Source organism: Bufo gargarizans, chromosome 2 (assembly GCF_014858855.1).
Source record: "Bufo gargarizans isolate SCDJY-AF-19 chromosome 2, ASM1485885v1, whole genome shotgun sequence".
Classification (NCBI taxonomy): Eukaryota; Metazoa; Chordata; class Amphibia; order Anura; family Bufonidae; genus Bufo; species Bufo gargarizans.
Window position 1 is genome coordinate 305115590 of NC_058081.1, and position 22869 is coordinate 305138458.

The window sequence follows — 22869 nt, forward strand, 5'->3', positions numbered from 1 at the left end:
AAACACACAAACAAAAAAAAATTTTTTTTTTTTTTTTTTAGAAAAATTTTAATAATTTTTATTTTTTATTTTTTTTTTATATAAAATAAATAACACTGCACACAACACACAACTTAGCCTTACCTAAAACTGTCCCTAGCCAAACCCTAATCTGATCTAAAACCCTCAGGGCTGACCTCCGCCTCATGTCCTCAGCATGTCCGCATAGTCCGAGGCCAGCCCCACCACCACCGCCCACATCCAGCCCTCGCCCCATGTCCTCCCATGTCCGCATAGTCCTGGACTGGATGCAGGCCCCCCCACACTTAAAAAGTGCCCTCCCCACTCCCTAACCCACCCAACCTAACTAACTAACCCCCACTTACCCTATCCTTAACATAACATAATAAGACATAATATAAACATATATATATATACAATCTATATATATACAATCATCATACACAATATCATTACTACAACCTACGCAAACCAATCCCGAAGGACCAAGTTCGGCCTTTGCAAGCCTTTCTAAAAAAAAACATACTTTCTTTCAAAACAAAAATCTAGGGTGATAGTATCAGCCCACCACCAGGAGGAGTACTACTAAACTAGGGTACACTAAAAGCAAAGCCTCTCCAGAGGAGAGAGGCCCTACTGGTACCCAGCCTTTCGTACTCAAGAGAACGTACCTTCACCAGGTCCCCCAGAATGTTCCTACACACCTCATCCACTGGGAGGACTTTCTGCCTTGTTGACACTAAACACCGTGCATTCCATGTGTAGTACCTAACCACTATGCTAACTAGAAAACATGTGCACAGGTCCCTTCTTCCCAGGTCTCTGAGCACCCCATAGGCCCACTCCGCGTAGGAGAAGCTGGCTAGCCTAGGCCAGCCAATGGAAGCTCCCACCCGTTTGTACACGGCTGTATTAAAAGGACACTGAAGCAGGAAGTGCTCCATACTTTCCAGTATGGAGCCGCACTCCTCCCGGGGACAACCCCTTTCCTCAGAGTTCCTGTACTTCAGGTTGTCCCTTACATACAGCCTCCCGTGAAAGCAGCGCCAAGCCAAGTCCCAAAACTTCAAGGGGATCCTTGCAGAATTTAGCAACTGTAACCCCTTGTCTAGATCCCGGCTTGGGCAATCCTTGAGGGCCAGGGGCTTTTGGAAGTGGGACAACAAGACCCTCTCGTCAAGGGACCTCCTTGACAGAGTCCTGATTTCCCCTACCTCCAAACCCCACCGGCGGATTACCTTCAGAATCGGGGTGACATAAGCCGGGAGATATCCATGAGGCGTGCGCAAGTCCTTCACTCGCCCTCCTGTCTCCCATTCCTGGAAGAAAGGCCGAAACCACCCCCGGCAGGAGACTACCCACGGAGAAGCCCTCTCCATCCAGAGGTTTGCCAAATTCGTCTTAACAAAAGTGTTTACAAGAAACACCACGGGGTTGACCATAGATAACCCCCCTAGTCTTCTCGTGCGGTAAGTCACCTCTCTCTTGATCAGGTTCAGTCTATTCCCCCATAAGAGCTGGAAGAACAGACTGTAAACCCGAGTCCAGAGAGGCTCTGGCAAGATACACACACTGCCCAAATAGATAAGCAAAGGGAGCAAGAAAGCTTTGATCAGGTGCACCCTTTCCCTGAGGGTCAAAGACCAGCCCTTCCACTGGTCGACCTTCTGAGCGGCGATCTTAAGCCTGTCGTCCCAATTTTGGGTGGGATAATCCCCATGGCCGAAATGGATGCCTAGGACTTTGGCTGACGACTGGGGCCCTGGGAGGGTGTCCGGGAGATCGAAAGCTGGATCACCCCCTCCCAGCCAGAGACTCTCACACTTATCCCGATTGATCATGGACCCGGATGCCTCCGAGTAGCGGTCCACCTCAGACATCACGTATTCCGCCTCCCCTTTCGAGGACACGAAAATGGTGACATCGTCGGCGTACGCTACTGTCCTCAGAGTGGCTTCCGGCGCCGCCGGATCCATCCCGACTCCCGCCAACGGTCCACGATTGACCCGCTTAAGAAAGGGATCAATCGCGAACACGTATAAAAGCGGGCTCAAAGGACAACCCTGGCGAACGCCAGACCCAACCTCAAAAGGGCAGCCAGACCAACCGTTCACAAGCGGGAAACTCTCTGCCCCCGCATACAAGATCCTTAACCAATCGACGAACCCCCCCGGCAGGCCATACTTCAGAAGGACCGACCAGAGGTACTCGTGGTTCACCCGATCAAACGCCTTTGCTTGATCTAAGGACAGCATGTACCCCTCCAGTGGCCTGCCCTACTCTGTTCCACTGCCTCTCGGACACCGAGGACAGCACTAAAAGTGCTGCGGCCTGGAACTGAGCAATGCTGAGCCACCGAAAGAAGCTGAGGCGCGAACTTCACCAGCCTGTTAAACAGTATCTTGGCCAGAATCTTTCTGTCCGTATTGAGAAGTGCTATGGGACGCCAGTTCTCAATACGGCTCGGATCTTTACCCTTTGATAGAAGGATCAGTGCTGACCTCCTCATTGACTGAGGCAGAGTGCCCGAGGATAGACACTCATTGAATACCTCAGTCAAGAGGGGACACAAAGGGTCCTTAAAGGCCTTATAAAACTCTGATGTTAAGCCATCCGGGCCTGGCGACTTCTTCAGAGCTAACCCTTCCACCGCCAGGATAACTTCCTCCTTTCTGATCTCTTCTACCAAAACGTCGAAAGAGAGGTGAGCTTCTGACTCAGGGGTGATTTCAGCCAGGAAAGCCGACATCTTGTCCCGATCCAGATCCCTCTTCCCCAGGAGGCACGAGTAAAAGGATCTGACGACTTCCAGGATCCCTGATCTGGACCTGTTCAGAGACCCTGTACCATCAATCAGTCCTGTTATTAATTTACTCTTCACTGACATCTTACAGTTTCTGTAGGGGTCGGGCGAGCGGTACCTCCCGAAGTCCCTCTCAAAAACCAAAGACGTGTGTCTATCATACTGGCACCTCTTGAGCAAAGATTTCACCCTAGAGATATCCTCGCGGCTACCTCCAGTCGAGACCAGATCTTCGAGTTTCCTCCTCAGACTCTGATACAGGCGGTACCTGTCCAGAGACCTGAGGCTCGAGAGCTGGCGGAAGAACTTTGCAGCCCGATCTTTGAATACCTCCCACCACTCTGACTTAGTGTCACAGAGATCCAGCAAGGCTACCTGATTCTGAAGAAAGTCCTCAAAGGATTGTCTCACCTCTGCTTCCTCCAGGACTCCCGCATTCAGCTTCCAGTAACCTCTTCCCATTTGGGGGGATTCTGAAATATTCAGAGAAAACATAATCAGACAGTGATCAGAGAATTCTACCTCCACAATTCTCAAGGGCGAGAAAGTAGTCTCCTCTTTCAAAAAAAACCTGTCTATTCTAGACCTAATCCTATCTCCTCTATAATAAGTGAAACCCCCGTGGTCTGGGGTGTGCCTAATGTGGACATCCACCAGACGAGCCTCACTAGCTATACTATTCAATGCTATACTATCATAAGCCAGCCGGTCTCTGGTGCCTCCCCTATCTTGGGACCTCACGATGGTGTTGAAGTCCCCACCAAAGACCACTTGCCGGCTTGAAAAAAGGAAAGGCTTGATCCTCATAAAGAGACATTTCCTGTCCCACTTGGACTGAGGCCCATAGATGTTTATTAGGCGCAGTTCCTGTCCCTTCATGAGGATATCCAAGATCAAACACCTCCCCATTTCCAGCTCAACCACCCGTCGGCATTCTACCGGTGCGGTGAAAAGAACCGCCACTCCGCTATACGGCTCAGCCGCAAGAGACCAGAAGGAGGGCCCAGATCTCCACTCCCTCTTCGCCTTGTGGACTTCTGCCAAGTTTGACAGTCTGGTCTCCTGCAAAAATAAAACATCAGCTTCAACACGGCTGAAAAAATCAAAGGCTGCGTAGCGAGCCGCATCAGATTTTATGCTGGCGACATTAATGGTCGCCAGTGTGAGCTGAGTGGGTACCGCCATACTTGGTGTTTAAGCTGGATGTCCTCCTTCCTTCCCAACCTTCTTACCCCTCCCGGGGCTATCCTCTAGGGCGGCACGTCCTCTTTTGAGAGAGACGGTGGTGTCCATTCCATCTGGCACCACCGCTCCCTCTTGCGTACCGCCCCTGCCTTTCTCGGTCCCGGAAGTCCGATTTGCCTCCTCTTCTGGGGACCTTGCATCCGCACCAGAGAGGGGCACGGGGCCTCCTGGAGGCCCTCCCACCTTCGCCCCCGGTACCCCACTTCTTACCTCCTCCCCGGATGAAGAGGAGGCGGAGGTCTCATCCAAAGTGAGATACCGGTTGGAGAGCTCAAGAGGGGAGCCAGTTACGCCTTCCCTGGCCACTTTGGTCGGGCTCGTTCTTTTTTTAGAGTACCGCTTCCGTCTGTTGGTATTGGACCCAGTCTCACCACCCTCTGATACGCTTTCGTAGTGTGAGGACTGGGTCCTATCGGCTCGGTCTAGTCTCTTGACTTCCGCACTTAGCTCCCTGTCCCCTAGGGTCTCCGAACTACGGGAGTCAGCCATTTGGGGAGGAGCAGACATCACCCCATTGTGGCAGGGTTCCTCCCGCTCCCTCTCCGCCTGGCGTCTCTCCCTCCGCCTCTGCCGGGACGGACCGCCCTTGGTCGTCACCGACCCCTTTACTCGACTGTCTCCGCCAGCACCCGCCTCAGCCGAAGAGACCTCCCGGCCCACTCCTGCGTGAGCTCGGGCCGCATTGACCTCAGAGAGGGGACAGCGACTAAATGGGTGTCCGAGCACACCACACAAGTTGCACCTAATCTCCTTACAAGATGCGGCTAGGTGACCTGTCCCTCCACACAACGCGCACTTCTGCACTTGGCAGCTGGCGCTGAAGTGCGAAGGGCTGCCGCACTTGTGACAGAGCTTAGGCTGCCCCCTGTAGAAAACAAGAATCCTATCCCGGCCGATGAAGGCAGAGGATGGAATGTGGGAAACCGTACTCCCCAGACATTTCAACTTTATACTGAAAGTCCAGGCTCCCGACCAAATGCCAAACTCGTCCAGGTTTTTCGATGGTACACCCTGGACGTCGCCGTACCTGCTGAGCCAGGTCAGAATGTCAACGCAAGAAAGTGATTCGTTACGGGTCAAAACGGTCACCTTCTTGACGTTGTTCTGACGGGTTATCGCCTGGGCGAAAAACCCCTTCCACTCCGGTAAGTTCTTCACCAGCTCGTACCCGGACCAGAAAAGCTCTAGGCCCTCCGGCCGGGCAAAACTGATGTCGAACTCCCTGGAACCATAGGGATGTATCAGGGCGAAGATGTCAACCACCCTGAAACCCATCCCAAGCAGGAGCTCCACCACCCTCTTTCTTGTAGGGCAGGCATCATTGCTTCTCCACTTGAGACAGACAACATTCCTTCTGGTCCCAGGGCCGGTTGTGGGCAGGGACCAGGTGGTCTCGCCCCCCCTTTCCTCTCGGAAAGCTCGCAGGCCGTGCCTGTCTATCCACATGGATAGGTCCACTTTCTCACCCTCTACTGTCATTGAGCTCTCCCCCTTCTTGAGGGCCTCCAGGAGCCGCCGCTGCAAGTCACCAACCGCGACTCCCGGGAATGAGGAAGACAACGAGGACAGCCCCTCCCCCCCCACGGCCGCAGCCACACTGGCATAACTTCTGCCAGGTGTTACGGCCGCAGGAGGGGCAACCGAACCGGCACTCCCCACAACACCACCACCAGATGCCGCACCGGATCCCTCCAGAGGGCGGACCCCAGGAGCCGCAGCCACCGCTTTTTCAGCGGCAGTCTGCTGACCCCCAACATCCCTCCCACCTTTGGGACCAGATGCAGCACCTCCACCAATACTACCAACACCCTGCTTGCACTCACCCACTCTCCCTGCTGGGACAGCTGGTGCAGCAGATGACACCACAGTATTTACATTATTTACATGCGCATTGCCATTCTCATTGCCACTGGCCACGCCCCCCGCCGCCCTCAAGACTTGGGCAGTGGTAACCACACTCCTCCCCCCTCCAGCACCTGATTCAGCGCCGGAGGAGGAGGAGGGAACAGAGGGGGCATGTCCAGTGGCAACGTATGCTGCCAGATGTTCCGGCGCAATGACGCCCCTTTTTGAGGACTGGGGCCCTGACCCGCCCCTTTTGGCGACTCCGACTCCCGATTTTTCGCCCCCTTTTCCGGGCACGCCCCCAGCCATGCCCCCAACCATGAGATTACTCTTAGCCACGCCCCTGACCACGCCCCTCGCGGGCGCGATCTCCCCTGCCATGCCCCCAGCCCTCCCCTCTACTCCATCCTCCCCCCTCCCCTCCACCCGCTTACACACAGCAGGGGAAGGGGTCTCAGGGAGCTCAGGAGCAGGGAAGGTAAATGGAACCACGGCAGGAGCCGCAGCATTAGCAGGGCCGTCTTCAAGCTTGTGGGCAAGCCCTGAGGAGGAGGGAGTAGCCCCACCACACCGCCACAAATCAACAGAGCACTTTTCCAGTGCTACAGCTGATGCGGCGGTGGGCGGAGCCTCACGCTGTGTAGCCACGCCCCCTCCTCCCGTAGCCACGCCCCTCCACGCGCCACTGGTTCTTCACTGTACGGCCTCCCAGCCGCTCCTCCCACACATACCATGCCGTCCTTGTTACTACAAACAAGGACGGCGTCCTCCGCCATCTTTTTTCCATCCATACTCTCCCCACTCCCACGCTCTGGTTCCACCTCAGAAACCAAGCTAGGGGGGGTAGTGGGGTTTGCCCCCTGAACTGATTTTGCAGTCAGTCCAGAGGGCAGTGGATAGGACATGAATATCAGCTTGCTCTCTTTTCTCTTTGCCTTCTTTGCCTTTTTTCTCTTTTTCTTTTTCCCAACAGGACCATCTTCCAATAGCTCGCTGCCGAAAACGAAACCTTCTAGGTGAGTCCGGGGGGATTCCAGACAGCGGATCTGCTCCATTAACTGTCCCCCTACCCCGCTGCTCTCACTACCATCCTCCTCTTCATCTGAGCTTGTGGGGGGGAGACAGACCTGCTCAGCCTGGATACCCGACTCCACAGGCCCTGCAGACTGACCTCCCAGGCCCACCACAGACCCTCCTCCCTCCTTATCTTCTAGGAAGTCCATTACTTCTTCCTCTACTTCTTCCTCTGTTTCTCCTTTAAACCTTTTTTCGTTACACAACTTTTCTTCAAAGGGACCACTATTTTTTAATATAGCGGCCCTCCTGTCTTCTAAGCGGATTATTTCGCCTTTCAAAGATCTTATTTTCATAGATATCTCTGGCCTCCTTGTCCTAGAGGCCCTGTCCGCTTTTTGCCTTTCTTGCTTCAGCTCGTCTCTCAGCCGTTTTAACGTTTTTCCAGCATTTTCATACTCCTGGAGGTAGGCTGCTATTCGGGAGCTATACACGGTGACAGGCTCCCTGGGCTTCATGCAGCCCCAGTCGGCCTCCACCAACCCCAACCCACCTCCAGGAGCACCCTCCATACCTCTGGTCTTGCCGGCGACGGACTCTGCCTCACCCCTGGGGGCCACAGGGGACACCTCCACATGACCCCTGCTGGATCTTCTGACCCCCGGAGTGGAAGATGGAGCTGAGGCCGGTAGCTCACCTCCCCTCCTCCCCGCCGGCCTACCCCGGGAAGCAGGATCCTGGGCCTTGCCTGAGCGCGCGCTCATGGCCGCAGGTCCCTGCCAACTCCCTAAGGAGAGGCAGGGCCTGGGCTGGGGAGAGGTGGTAGGATGCTCCCCACAAGCCTGGTTCCGCCCAGGGGATTCAGATGGAAGGAAAATCCCCTGGGCCTTGCTGCTTCCTGGATGTTCAGAGCTCTCAGTAGCACGTCCTCCCTCCTTGCTGGCTGAGAGTGGAATTACCGCGGCTGCTGGCACCAGACTTGCCCTCCAATAGATCCTCGTTAAAGGATTTAAAGTGTACTCATTCCAATTACAGGGCCTCGAAAGAGTCCTGTACTGTTATTTTTCGTCACTACCTCCCCGAGTCGGGAGTGGGTAATTTGCGCGCCTGCTGCCTTCCTTGGATGTGGTAGCCGTTTCTCAGGCTCCCTCTCCGGAATCGAACCCTGATTTCCCGTTACCTGTGATCACCATGGTAGGCGCAAAAAGTACCATCGAAAGTTGATAGGGCAGACATCCGAATGTATCGTCGCCATCACGGGGACGTGCGATCGGCACGAGGTTATCTAGAGTCACCAAATCGGCCGGGGGAGCAGCAGCGGGCGGTATTCGGGGAGGCCGAGACCAACCCGCCCTGCCCAGGCCCCAGAATTGGTTTTGGTCTGATAAATGCACGCATCCCTGGGGGTCAGCGCTCGTCGGCATGTATTAGCTCTAGAATTGCCACAGTTATCCAAGTAATGGTTGGAGCGATCAAAGGAACCATAACTGATTTAATGAGCCATTCGCAGTTTCACTGTACCGGCCGTGTGTACTTACACGTGCATGGCTTAAACTTTGAGACAAGCATATGCTACTGGCAGGATCAACCAGGTAGGCGACGGAGCGAGGAGGGGGCTTCCAGAGAAACCACCCCCGTGGAGAGGGAGGAGGAGGCGGAAGGAAAGATCCAGAGTCTGACCAAACGCCCCTGAAGGGCGCGCGCGCCGGACCGAGCCCGAGCGCGGCCCTCTTCCTCCCCCTTCCTAGCCGCTGACAGCAGAGGAGCAGATGAGGGCGGTGGGGGTGAGAGGGAAGGAGGTGGCGGAGGAGGAGAAGAAGCCCCCAGGGCCAAGGCCCGGGGACGGGTCGCCTGCCTCTCGGGCTCCTTGTCTACCCGCTTTAACCCTGTGGTCTCTCTTCTCTGGCAAACGCAGGGGCTATGCGGCGCGGATGATCCCACCCCCCGGCGGCCAGCCCCCGCGGGCGAGGTCGCTCGGAAGGCTCGGGTTCACCCCGCCGTGGGGTCGCCAACGAGTGGATCACACGGCCGCACCGGCCGGCCGGCGATGGTGAGCCCGACGACAGCAGAGGAGGCGCCCGGCCGCCGCGCGGGGGGACGCCGCGGAGAAGGAACGACCCGGGTTACTGGGGAGCGGCAGAGGGCAGACACCCCACGCGTCCCTTAGGCCCAAAACAAATCGGGTGACTGGGGAGCGGCGGAGGGCACACGACCCAAGCGTCCCTTAGGCCCGAGAGGTCCTCCCGCAGAGAGACCGCGCGACTTCAGACGCCTTTTTTTCTGGAAGTACGGGCGTACGGGCGTCGACCGCAGAGAAGCAGCGCAGCCGCCGCGCGGAGGGCGCCGCGGGAACGGAACGACCGGCCCGGGTGACTGGGGAACGGCTACCGGCAGGCACCCCACGCATCCCTTAGGCCCGAAGTAAATCGGGTCGCTGGGGAGCGGCGGAGGGCGTTCCACCGGCGTGTCCCTTAGGCCCAGGAGGCTGTCCTCCCTTGGTGAGACCGCATGACTTCAAACGCATTTTCCCTGCCCGTCTGGGTGTCGACCGCAGAGAAAGACGTGCCTCCGCCACACGGGGAACGCCACAGGGACGGAACCAACCCGGGTTACTGGGGAGAGGCAGAGGGCAGACAGCACCCCACCGATCCCTTAGGCCCGAAACAAATCGGGTGACTGGGGAGCGGCGGAAGGCGTGCGACCCACGCGTCCCTTAGGCCCGGGAGGCCCTCCCGTGGGGCAAGACCGCACAGTTTCAAACACATTTTTTTCTGCCCGTTCGGGTTGTTAGGAGTATCGACCGCGGAGAAGATGTGCCGCCGCGCAGGGCGCACCGCAGGGATGGAACGACTCAGGTTACTGGGGAGAGGCAGAGGGCAGACACCCCACGCATCCCTTAGGCCCGAAACAAATCGGGTCGCTGGGGAGCGGCGGAGGGCATACAACCCACGCGTCCCTTAGGCCCAGGGGGTCCTCCCGCGGCGAGACCACGCGACTTCAGACACCTGTTTTTCTGCCCGTTCGGAGCGAGCTCAACAGGACAGCCAGAGGGGTTCCCCCCCAAGCACCCACCGCCGCCAGCAGGAGCTGGGCGACGGGGTCGAACGGGTGAGGGGACCGCCAAGAGAGCTGCGAAAACGCAGCGTCGGACCCGGGCTAGAAGGGAGAGAGGACACGCTCGCAGTATGCCAGCACAGACTCCAAAGTCCGGCCGAGCGAGGGTCCCTACCTGCCGGGTCGCGACATGCCAAATCGATCGAGGGTGGAGGAGGCAGACGGGAGGAGTAAGGGAGACTCCTACCCATGCCCCTGGAACTGCTGGTGGGATCAACAGGTTACTGGGGAGAGGCAGAGGGCAGACAGCACCCCACCGATCCCTTAGGCCCGAAACGAATCGGGTGACTGGGGAGCGGCGGAAGGCGTGCGACCCACGCGTCCCTTAGGCCCGGGAGGCCCTCCCGTGGGGCGAGACCACACGGTTTCAAACACATTTTTTTCTGCCCGTTCGGGTTGTTAGGAGTATCGACCGCGGAGAAGATGTGCCGCCGCGCAGGGCGCACCGCAGGGATGGAACGACTCAGGTTACTGGGGAGAGGCAGAGGGCAGACACCCCACGCATCCCTTAGGCCCGAAACAAATCGGGTCGCTGGGGAGCGGCGGAGGGCGTACGACCCACGCGTCCCTTAGGCCCAGGAGGTCCTCCCGCGGCGAGACCGCACGGTTTCAGACACCTGTTTTTCTGCCCGTTCAGAGCGAGCTCGACAGGACAGCCAGAGGGGTTCCCCCCCAAGAACCCACCGCCAGCAGCAGGAGCTGGGCGACGGGGTCGAACGGGTGAGGGGACCGCCAAGAGAGCTGCGAAAACGCAGCGTCGGACCCGGGCTAGAAGGGAGAGAGGACACGCTCGCAGTATGCCAGCACGGACTCCAAAGTCTGGCCGAGCGAGGGTCCCTACCTGCCGGGTCGCGACATGCCAAATCGATCGAGGGTGGAGGAGGCAGAAGGGAGGAGTAAGGGAGACTCCTACCCATGCCCCTGGAACTGCTGGTGGGATCAACAGGTTACTGGGGAGAGGCAGAGGGCAGACAGCACCCCACCGATCCCTTAGGCCCGAAACGAATCGGGTGACTGGGGAGCGGCGGAAGGCGTGCGACCCACGCGTCCCTTAGGCCCGGAAGGCCCTCCCATGGGGCGAGACCGCACGGTTTCAAACACATTTTTTTCTGCCCGTTCGGGTTGTTAGGAGTATCGACCGCAGAGAAGATGTGCCGCCGCGCAGGGCGCACCGCAGGGATGGAAAGACTCGGGTTACTGGGGAGAGGCAGAGGGCAGACACCCCACGCATCCCTTAGGCCCGAAACAAATCGGGTCGCTGGGGAGCGGCGGAGGGCGTACGACCCACGCGTCCCTTAGGCCCAGGAGGTCCTCCCGCGGCGAGACCGCACGGTTTCAGACACCTGTTTTTCTGCCCGTTCAGAGCGAGCTCGACAGGACAGCCAGAGGGGTTCCCCCCCAAGCACCCACCGCCAGCAGCAGGAGCTGGGCGACGGGGTCGAACGGGTGAGGGGACCGCCAAGAGAGCTGCGAAAACGCAGCGTCGGACCCGGGCTAGAAGGGAGAGAGGACACGCTCGCCGTATGCCGGCACGGACTCCAAAGTCCGGCCGAGCGAGGGTCCCTAACCGCCGGGTCGCGACATGCCAAATCGATCGAGGGTGGAGGAGGCACCCTGAACTGCTTGGTGGGATCCCTCCACCCAGTTCTCTCCCCAGGGCCTCTCTACCTTCAATCCTCTCGTTCAAACCGGCAGATTCTACCTTCTCTGCCGGCGGGTGGAGTGAGGAACTCCGGCCCAGGCCCCTGAACTGCTTGGTGGGATCCCTCCACCCAGTTCTCTCCCCAGGGCCTCTCTACCTTCAATCCTCTCGTTCAAACCGGCAGATTCTACCTTCTCTGCCGGCGGGTGGAGTGAGGAACTCCGGCCCAGGCCCCTGAACTGCTTGGTGGGATCCATCCACCCAGTTCTCTCCCCAGGGCCTCTCTACCTTTGGTCCTCTCGCTCAAACCGGCAGATTCTACCTTCTCTGCCGGCGGGTGGAGTGAGGAACTCCTGCCCAGGCCCCTGAACTGCTTGGTGGGATCCATCCACCCAGTTCTCTCCCCAGGGCCTCTCTACCTTCTTCCGGGAGGTGTTGGAAAGGGGGCCCCCCTCCCGTGCAATGCCACCCCTGTGACCCAGGGGTGGTGCACCGGCATGCCCAGGCTCTGGAACTGCTGGTCGGCTAAAAAATCCAGATTCGTTCTCATAGCGGTCCTCTTTCTCAAACCGACACATTTTACCTTCTCTGCCGACCGGAGGAGCCACATACTCCTGCCCAGGCCCCTGAACTGCTTGGTGGGATCCCTCCACCCAGTTCTCTCCCCAGGGCCTCTCTACCTTCGGTCCTCTCGCTCAAACCGACAGACTCTACCTTCTCTGCCGGCGGGTGGAGTGAGGAACTCCTGCCCAGGCCCCTGAACTGCTTGGTGGGATCCCTCCACCCAGTTCTCTCCCCAGGGCCTCTCTACCTTCGGTCCTCTCGCTCAAACCGGCAGATTCTACCTTCTCTGCCGGCGGGTGGAGTGAGGAACTCCGGCCCAGGCCCCTGAACTGCTTGGTGGGATCCATCCACCCAGTTCTATCCCCAGGGCCTCTCTACCTTCTTCCGGGAGGTGTTGGAAAGGGGGCCCCCCTCCCGTGCAACGCCACCCATGTGACCCAGGGGTGGTGCGCCGGCATGCCCAGGCTCTGGAACTGCTGGTCGGCTAAAAAATCCAGATTCGTTCTCATAGCGGTTCTCTTTCTCAAAACTGCACCACTCGTGGAAGTTTTGCCGGGGACAAAGTCAGACTGCCTTACCCGATTACGCTTCCATGAACCCGTGGGGGCTGCTGGCGGGACAACCCCCATCGAGTTCTCTCTCGTCGGTCGCACGCTTCAGAATCGCAAGTCCCTTGCCCAGGGGTGGCGAAAGGCCGGGGCAGTGGACTCCTGCCCCAGCCCCTGGAACTGCTGGCGGGATGCGCCCCTCCACTCTGTCCCCTTGTCATGGTACCCTCTCTCTCAAAAAAATGACAAAGTCCACACTTCTCTGAGCCAGCGGGAGAAGTGGGCGACTCCTACCCAGGCCCCTGGAACTGCTGGTGGGATGTGAGCACCCAGTTCTCCCCTGGAGGCTAGGAAGCCAAGACTTGCATGGGCTTGTAGAGGGGGACTTGTGCTCCAAGAGGAGACCTCCAGCTAGTCTGGCCCACCTTGCCTCCGGTAATGGCAGGGGGTGAAATTCAGAAATTCTTACCCGCCTATAGCGCTCCTTTCCTGGGTAGAAATTTACAAAATTCCCCCTGCCGTTGAAGTCCCCACCACAGAGGGCCCCCCCGCGGGGTCTCTGAAGTTCTGGAACTGATGGTGGGACGCAAACACCCTACCCACCCCCCAGGGTCTCTCTACCTTCTTCCGGGAGGTGTTGGAAAGGGGGACCCCCTCCCGTGCAATGCCACCCCTGTGACCCAGGGGTCGTGCTCCGGCATGCCCAGCCTCTGGAACTGCTGGTCGGGTAAAAAATCCAGATTCGTTCTCATAGCGGATATCTTTCTCAAAACTGCACCTCTTGTGGAGGTTTTTCCCGGGGACAAAGTCAGACTGCCTTACCCGATTTCGCTTCCATAAGCTCGGACACATTTTGGGCAAAGTCCCCCTCCTACATGGAAGTACCACACTGCGACTTCCCTTCGAGCTAGCCAGCCAAGACTCGCAGGGCTAGTAGAGGGGGACTTGTACTTCAAGAGGAGACCTCCAGCTAGTCTGTGCCACCTTCACTTCCATAATGGCAGAGGGGCAAAGTCTGACTTTTTTACCCGATTACACTTCCATAAGCCTGGGGACAGTTTCCGCAAAGTCCCCCTCCTCCATGGAAGCTCCGCCCCGGTTGGACTTCCATAAGCCTGGGGACATTCTCTGCAAAGTCCCCCTCCTCCATGGAACTTCCAACCAGCGGATTCCCTTGGAGCTAGGAAGCCAAGACTTGCAGGGCTGGTGGAGGGGGACTTGTGCACCGAGAGGACCACTCAAGCTAGCCTCAGACGCCTTCCCTCTGGGAATGGCAGCGGGTCAAAGTCGGGCTCTCGTGCCCAGCTTTGAACCTATCATCACTGGCCAGCATTTCACAAAGTCCCCCTCCTCCATGGAAGCTCCGCACCCATTTCACTTCCATAAGCCCGGGGACAGTTTCCGCAAAGTCCCCCTCCTCCATGGAAGCTCCGTCCCGGTTGCACTTCCATAAGCTCGGGCACATTTTGTGCAAAGTCCCCCTCTTCTGTGGAAGTTGAAACCGGGGGACCAGATGCTGAAGTCATGGAACTGATGGTGGGACGAATTCACCCTGCCCACCCCACAGGGTCTCTCTACCTTCTTCCGGGAGGTGTTGGAAAGGGGGGCCCCCTCCCGTGCAACGCCACCCCTGTGACCGAGGGGTGGTGCGCCGGCATGCCCAGGCTCTGGAACTGCTGGTCGGGTAAAAAATCCAGATTCGTTCTCATAGCGGTTCTCTTTCTCAAAACTGCACCTCTTGTGGAAGTTTTGCCGGGGACAAAGTCAGACTGCCTTACCCAATTTCGCTTCCATAAGCTCGGACACATTTTGGGCAAAGTCCCCCTCCTACATGGGACTTCCAACCAGCGGATTCCCTTGGAGCTAGGAAGCCAAGACTTGCAGGGCTAGTAGAGGGGGACTTGTACTTCAAGAGGAGACCTCCAGCTAGTCTGTGCCACCTTCACTTCCATAATGGCAGAGGGGCAAAGTCTGACTTTTTTTAACCGATTACACTTCCAGAAGCTCGGACACGCTTGGTGCAAAGTACACCTCCTCTATGGAGGCTCAGCCCAGCGGCTTCCCTTGGAGCTAGGAAGCCCAGACTTGCAGGGCTAGTAGAGGGGGACTTGTGCTTCAAGAGGAGACCCCCAGCTAGTCTCTACCACCTTCACTTCCATCAGAGGCATAGGGGCAAAGTCTGACTTTGTTACCCGAAAACACTTCCATAAGCTCGGACACGTTTGGTGCAAAGTACACCTCCTCTATGGAGGTTCAGCCCAGCGGCTTCCCTTGGAGCTAGGAAGCCCAGACTTGCAGGGCTAGTAGAGGGGGACTTGTGCTACAAGAGGAGACCTCCAGCTAGTCTCTACCACCTTCACTTCCATCAATGGCATAGGGGCAAAGTCTGACTTTGTTACCCGAAAACACTTCCAGAAGCTCGGGTACATTTGGTGCAAAGTACCCCTCTTCCGTGGAGGTTCAAACCGGGGGACCAGATGCTGAAGTCATGGAACTATTGGTGGGACGCAAACACCCTGCCCACCCCGCAGGGTCTCTCTACCTTCTTCCGGGAGGTGTTGGAAAGGGGGCCCCCCTCCCGTGCAATGCCACCCCTGTGACCCAGGGGTGGTGCTCCGGCATGCCCACCCTCTGGAACTGCTGGTCGGGTAAAAAATCCAGATTCGTTCTCATAGCGGTTCTCTTTCTCAAACTGCACCACTCGTGGAAGTTTGGCCCGGGGCAAAGTCAGGCTGCCTTACCCGATTTCACTTCCATAAGCTCGGACACATTATGTGCAAAGTCCCCCTCCTACATGGAAGTACCACACTGCGACTTCCCTTGGAGCTAGGAAGCCCAGACTTGCACGGCTAGTAGAGGGGGACTTGTACTTCAAGAGGAGACCTCCAGCTTGTCTGTGCCACCTTCACTTCCATCAATGACAGAGGGGCAAAGTCTGACTTTTTTACCCGAAAACACTTCCATAAGCTCGGACACGTTTGGTGCAAAGTACACCTCCTCTATGGAGGTTCAGCCCAGCGGCTTCCCTTGGAGCTAGGAAGCCCAGACTTGCAGGGCTAGTAGAGGGGGACTTGTACTTCAAGAGGAGACCCCCAGCTAGTCTCTACCACCTTCACTTCCATCAGAGGCATAGGGGCAAAGTCTGACTTTTTTACCCGAAAACACTTCCAGAAGCTCGGACACGTTTGGTGCAAAGTACACCTCCTCTATGGAGGTTCAGCCCAGCGGCTTCCCTTGGAGCTAGGAAGCCCAGACTTGCAGGGCTAGTAGAGGGGGACTTGTGCTACAAGAGGAGACCTCCAGCTAGTCTCTACCACCTTCACTTCCATCAATGGCATAGGGGCAAAGTCTGACTTTGTTACCCGAAAACACTTCCAGAAGCTCGGGTACATTTGGTGCAAAGTACCCCTCTTCCGTGGAGGTTCAAACCGGGGGACCAGATGCTGAAGTCATGGAACTATTGGTGGGACGCAAACACCCTGCCCACCCCGCAGGGTCTCTCTACCTTCTTCCGGGAGGTGTTGGAAAGGGGGCCCCCCTCCCGTGCAATGCCACCCCTGTGACCCAGGGGTGGTGCTCCGGCATGCCCACCCTCTGGAACTGCTGGTCGGGTAAAAAATCCAGATTCGTTCTCATAGCGGTTCTCTTTCTCAAACTGCACCACTCGTGGAAGTTCGGCCCGGGGCAAAGTCAGGCTGCCTTACCCGATTTCACTTCCATAACCTCGGACACATTATGTGCAAAGTCCCCCTCCTACATGGAAGTACCACACTGCGACTTCCCTTGGAGCTAGGAAGCCCAGACTTGCACGGCTAGTAGAGGGGGACTTGTACTTCAAGAGGAGACCTCCAGCTTGTCTGTGCCACCTTCACTTCCATAACGGCAGAGGGGCAAAGTCTGACTTTTTTACCCAAAAACGCTTCCATAAGCTCGGACACGTTTGGTGCAAAGTACACCTCCTCTATGGAGGTTCAGCCCAGCGGCTTCCCTTGGAGCTAGGAAGCCCAGACTTGCAGGGCTAGTAGAGGGGGACTTGTGCTTCAAGAGGAGACCCCCAGCTAGTCTCTACCACCTTCACTTCCATCAGAGGCATAGGGGCAAAGTCTGACTTTTTTACCCGAAAACACTTCCATAAGCTCGGACACGTTTGGTGCAAAGTACACCTCCTCTATGGAGGTTCAGCCCAGCGGCTTCCCTTGGAGCTAGGAAGCCCAGACTTGCAGGGCTAGTAGAGGGGGACTTGTGCTTCAAGAGGAGACCCCCAGCTAGTCTCTACCACCTTCACTTCCATCAATGGCATAGGGGCAAAGTCTGACTTTGTTACCCGAAAACACTTCCAGAAGCTCGGGTACATTTGGTGCAAAGTACCCCTCTTCCGTGGAGGTTCAAACCGGGGGACCAGATGCTGAAGTCATGGAACTATTGGTGGGACGCAAACACCCTGCCCACCCCGCAGGGTCTCTCTACCTTCTTCCGGGAGGTGTTGGAAAGGGGGCCCCCCTCCCGTGCAATGCCACCCCTGTGACCCAGGGGTGGTGCTCCGGCATGCCCACCCTCTGGAACTGCTGGTCGGGTAAAAAATCCAGATTCGTTCTCATAGCGGTTCTCTTTCTCAAACTGCACCACTCGTGGAAGTTTGGCCCGGGGCAAAGTCAGGCTGCCTTACCCGATTTCACTTCCATAACCTCGGACACATTATGTGCAAAGTCCCCCTCCTACATGGAAGTACCACACTGCGACTTCCCTTGGAGCTAGGAAGCCCAGACTTGCACGGCTAGTAGAGGGGGACTTGTACTTCAAGAGGAGACCTCCAGCTTGTCTGTGCCACCTTCACTTCCATAACGGCAGAGGGGCAAAGTCTGACTTTGTTACCCGAAAACGCTTCCATAAGCTCGGACACGTTTGGTGCAAAGTACACCTCCTCTATGGAGGTTCAGCCCAGCGGCTTCCCTTGGAGCTAGGAAGCCCAGACTTGCACGGCTTGTAGAGGGGGACTTGTACTTCAAGAGGAGACCTCCAGCTTGTCTGTGCCACCTTCACTTCCATAACGGCAGAGGGGCAAAGTCTGACTTTGTTACCCGAAAACGCTTCCATAAGCTCGGACACGTTTGGTGCAAAGTACACCTCCTCTATGGAGGTTCAGCCCAGCGGCTTCCCTTGGAGCTAGGAAGCCCAGACTTGCACGGCTTGTAGAGGGGGACTTGTTCTTCAAGAGGAGACCTCCAGCTTGTCTGTGCCACCTTCACTTCCATAACGGCAGAGGGGCAAAGTCTGACTTTGTTACCCGAAAACGCTTCCATAAGCTCGGACACGTTTGGTGCAAAGTACACCTCCTCTATGGAGGTTCAGCCCAGCGGCTTCCCTTGGAGCTAGGAAGCCCAGACTTGCAGGGCTAGTAGAGGGGGACTTGTACTTCAAGAGGAGACCTCCAGCTTGTCTGTGCCACCTTCACTTCCATCAATGACAGAGGGGCAAAGTCTGACTTCTTTACCCGAAAACACTTCCATAAGCTCGGACACATTTTGTGCAAAGTACACCTCCTACATGGAAGTACCACACAGCGACTTCCCTTGGAGCTAGGAGGCCCAGACTTGCACAGCTTATAGAGGGGGACTTGTGCTTCAAATAGAGACCTCAAGCTTGTCTGTAGCACCTTCCCTCTGGAAACGGCAGAGGTTCAAAGTCGGACCGTTTTACCGGGGGAACAGACGCTGAAATCATGGAACTGATGGTGGGATGAATTCACCCTGCCCACCCCCAGGGTCTCTCTACCTTCTTCCGGGAGGTGTTGGAAAGGGGGGGGGTGTCCTGTGCACAGCCACCCCTGTGACCCAGGGTTGGTGCGCCGGCATGCCCAGGCTCTGGAACTGCTGGTCGGATAAAAAATCCAGATTCGTTCTCATAGCGGTTCTTTTTCTCAAACTGCACCACTCATGGAAGTTTTGCCGGGGACAAAGCCACACTACCTTACCCGATTACACTTCCATAGGGTCGGACAAAAAATAAGTGACCCCCCCCAAAAATTAAAGTGACCCCAAAAAAAATAAGTGACCCCAAAAAAAAAAAAAAAAAGTGACCCCAAAAAAAAAGTGACCCCCAAAAAAAAAAAAAAATAAGTTACCCCAAAAATAAAAAAAATAAGTTACCCCCAAAAAATTTTTTTATAAGTTACCCCAAAAAAAATTTTATGTTACCCCAAAAAAAAAAAATGTATGTTACCCCAAAAAATTTTTTTTATAAGTTACCCCAAAAAAAATTTTGTTACCCCAAAAAAAAAAAATGTATGTTACCCCAAAAAAAATTTTATGTTACCCCAAAAAAAAAAAATGTATGTTACCCCAAAATAAATTTTTATAAGTTACCCCAAAAAAATTTTTATGTTACCCCAAAAAAAAAAAAATGTATGTTACCCCAAAAAAAATTTTTTATAAGTTACCCCAAAAAAAATTTTATGTTACCCCAAAAAAAAAAAAATGTATGTTACCCCAAAAAAATTTTTTTATAAGTTACCCCAAAAAAAAAAAAATATAAGTTACCCCCAAAAAAAAAACCGCTTTGAAATATCTTTTTCTTATTTATTTCTTTTTGTTTACACACACATGTGGGATTGCAGATTGTAGAACAAAATAGATTCAGTAACTTAAATAAATAACAATTGCCCGGTTTGGCGATCGAATGCCCTACTCGACGCTGCTGATGTTGTATCATTGACCATCACTGCTTGAACTGTCTTGGGGTTCCGACAGACATTCCATCTCCCTCTCCACCACATTAAGTTCCATCTGGGGGGCAGCGGCGTCTGGGGTCTGGCTCTCCTCACAACCGCCAGATCTCCTCACCAGCTTGTAGCCATGACAGATGTCATCCAACACTTTCTCGCGGTAGTGCCTCTCCGCTGTAGCATTCGTGTGCGCCAAGTACTTTGCAAACAGAGACTTTTCCGGATCCGTGTACTTTGCAAGCGTCCAAGTTTCGCAGACCTTCCTGACCACCTGACTGGAGATATCGGGGAGTTTGTACCTGCGAACGAAGGGGAGAATAAGCTGAAGATGGGCGGCAACAAAGAAAGAGATTGTGGGGATGACTACTTGGGCATAACTCACTTTAATTGGTATCTCTTGATGTCTCTGGAAACACTCTGTCTCTCAGTTCCAAATGACGAAAGGAAGAACTTTGCCTTAGGGTGGTCTGTGTCACTGTTGGCTAGCGATGGCCGGACTTTTTCGTAGTAGGCTCGGAACCACTGGGGAGAGAATAAGGGTACAACATGTTAAATGGAAGGGGTTGGGAGCCCAATACTGCCAGGGGCATCTGTCCATACCCACCGACTCTTCATCCTTATCCAGAGCAAAAGCAGCAACTTGTTGGGTAGAGGTTTTGTGGGTTCTCACTCCGATTACACATAGGTTTTCGCCTTCGTAGTCATGATACATCCTCCCCTGCCACTCTGCCACCTGCAAGGAGAAGAAGACATGAGGAATGGCAAGGGGTGAAAAAGAACACCACCCCCCCTTCGTATGCAAAGCGTCTCACAGTCATATTTTGCACTACCCCCGGCCGCTGAAGATGCTTTAAGACAAGAAGGCACTCTAGGTACTGGACGATTTCTGTCTGCTGACACGAGGTTGCGCTGTTCGCCCGGGCTTGGTTTATGCACTTCAAGAACATGCTCTTGGCCACTCTGAGGACCGCTCGGCAATCGGACGGGGTGGGCGTTTTCTGGCTCAAGGACGTGTACCTAAGAAAAGGGACGAGAGGAGAAAGAAAACCAGAGACGTCAGGTACCCACCAACGGGGGGTGGGGGGGGGGGGGTGGGAGGAGGACCCACAAATGCCTCTACCACCCAGTGATGCCCCTGTTCCCACCTTTCACCTCCTGTCGACCCGGTCTCTGCAGAGTCCCTTGGACAGAGTCTTCTGAATGTCTTCGGTGGCGGTGATGAAGAACTCGCACGCTCTGTACAGGTCGGGCTGCTTGAGAGAGAGGTTGGTGGAACGCATGTTGTACTTTACAAACCGCCGGATACGCTGGATGCAGTTGAGCCGGGTCTGGTGAGAGAGATTCGCTTCTAAGAGCTTGTCAAAGTAAGAGTGAACCTTATCCATGTCGCTGACAAAGTCCAGGCAGGCCTGATGTGGGTTCATAAAGTAGAGGAACCGGGCAACCGCATCCACCTCCTGCTTGTGATTGTTCAGACCCAGCGTAGACTTCAGGTAATTGGAGTAACGTTTTAACAGAGGATCCGCCTCGGGATGACGGTTGTACAGCCCAGCGTCCTGCATCCTCTTCCGGGCAGCCCCTTGCCATACAGTGCGCAAAGTCCTAGAGGGAGGAGAAGAAGAAGAACAACAAGAAGAAGTTAATGAGGAAAAAAAAAAAAAAAAAAAAAAAAGTCAAAAAGGTGCACCCCTGAGGGTCGTGTACCCACCTAGGAGTGCTGTGAAAGAACCTCTCAGCATCAACATTTTCATTGGAAGACTCTGTTAAGGATAATCGGTTCACAGTTCCTGTAGTGCACTCTTCTTCCTCCTCTAGGCTCACTGTGTCTGAAGAACCCTCCTCCTCCTCCACTAGGCTCACAGTTCCTGTAGCGCACCCATCTTCCTCCTCCTCCTCCACTAGGCTCACAGTCCCTGTAGCGCACCCATCTTCCTCCTCCTCCTCCACTAGGCTCACAGTTCCTGTAGCACCCCCGTCTTCCTCCTCCATTAGGATCACGGTTTCTGAAGCTCCATCCTCCTTCTCCTGGTTCGTAGTTTCAGAAGCATCTTCCTCCTCATCATGACTAATCTCGTATTCAGAGACATGATCATTGTGGGTGGAAGGTGGCAGATGCTGGCTGGCCTGGATGGGAGAAGGAGGAGGAGGAGGAGGAGGAGATGTACAACAGGCAGCGCTATAGAGAGAACAAGAATTGGGTACATTAGTCAGCAGAAGGGGGTTTGGGGTGGGAAATACAGGTCCACAACACATTACAGCAACTTACCAGGGAGAGGGGGGCTTATCAAAGATCGTGAACCCTCTTTCTTCCAGGAAGTGTATAATGTCCTCAGTGGATTGGAGGGAGGCGACACAATTGTAGCTTATGGCGGTACCGCAGCTCGCAATGTTCTTGAGGGAGTTCTTGGAAGATGACAGACTGGATTGGATCTCCTTGTCTCTGCAAAGTCGCATGCAGCGTCTCCTTAAGTGCGTGGATAGTTCTTTGTACACTTTGTGACAGACGGCACAGGTGAGGAAAGTACGGTTATGACTTGGAAGAGAGAGAGAGAGAGACACACACAATCATGATACAAACATACAAATCACACACACCTGCATAGTACTACTCTCCCAGTGTGTGGGGAGTATTCAAAACCAGTGAACCTCCCGCCCTTCTGCTGGCAGGCACCTCAGACCACTGAGCCACCTCCAGTCTATCTGGCAGCCCCCGGGCTTTGCAAGCCCCTGGGCTGGCAGCCCCCGGGCTTTGCAAGCCCCTGGGCTGGCAGCCCCCGGGCTTTGCAAGCCCCTGGGCTGGCAGCCCCCGGGCTTTGCAAGCCCCTGGGCTGGCAGCCCCCGGGCTGGCAGCCCCTCTGCCCCCCACCCAGCAGGGGAACCCATTCAGTGGGTCATACTCACGATTTGCCCTTTATCCGGCCGGAAGGTTTCAGTCTCGGATTCAGACGCTCCATCTGGGTACATTTAGAAAAAATAAAGAGAAAGATAAACCACCAATCTGCAATCCCACATGTGGCTTGCAAACAGAAAAAAAAAATGAAGCAGTAGCTCTGCTTCCAGTTTAAATACACGCCAAGCCGCCACCCACAATCAGCAGCACCCCTGCTGATGCTCATTATTAGCTTTATTCATGAGCGGGGTGGGGGAAAAGTTAGAAAATCCGGAGTGGATCGTGTGTGTTTGTCCAGCAGGAATGCAAGCTGCCGTCAAAAAAATAAATAAAAAAACAGGGCAGAGACGGGGCTCAAACCCTGCACCTCACAGAGCTCCTACTACCCATCAGTGCCTATTTGCCCACTGAGCTAACAGACATATTCATGAAAAGCACGAAACTCTGGGAAGACATTGGTTAAGGGCAAAGGGAGAAAAAGCA

General features: G+C 55.4%; 1 protein-coding gene across 1 annotated transcript; it reads right to left on the bottom strand.

The window, feature by feature from the left end:
- Nucleotides 1–19375: 19375 nt before the first annotated feature.
- Nucleotides 19376–21950, bottom strand: LOC122925856. Its single transcript, XM_044277208.1, has 7 exons — nucleotides 21763–21950; nucleotides 21205–21672; nucleotides 20642–20782; nucleotides 20309–20513; nucleotides 20101–20229; nucleotides 19879–20018; nucleotides 19376–19795 (listed from the first exon to the last, which is right to left on the bottom strand). Exons 1-7 carry the CDS (start codon nucleotides 21948–21950, stop codon nucleotides 19480–19482), a joined length of 1587 nt encoding a protein of 528 aa, XP_044133143.1. The 3' UTR covers nucleotides 19376–19479.
- Between the last annotated feature and the right edge of the window lie 919 nt (nucleotides 21951–22869).

Bases quoted from the DNA above. Each gene is read 5' to 3' on its own strand.
- LOC122925856 (XM_044277208.1), bottom strand. From the start codon at position 21,950: ATGCGACTTTGCAGAGACAAGGAGATCCAATCCAGTCTGTCATCTTCC. The intron at 21,673-21,762 runs GTAAGTTGCTGT...TTCTCTCTATAG, and splicing joins GATAAGCCCCCCTCTCCCTG to CGCTGCCTGTTGTACATCTC. The intron at 20,514-20,641 runs GTGGGAACAGGG...CCCTTTTCTTAG, and splicing joins GGGTCGACAGGAGGTGAAAG to GTACACGTCCTTGAGCCAGA.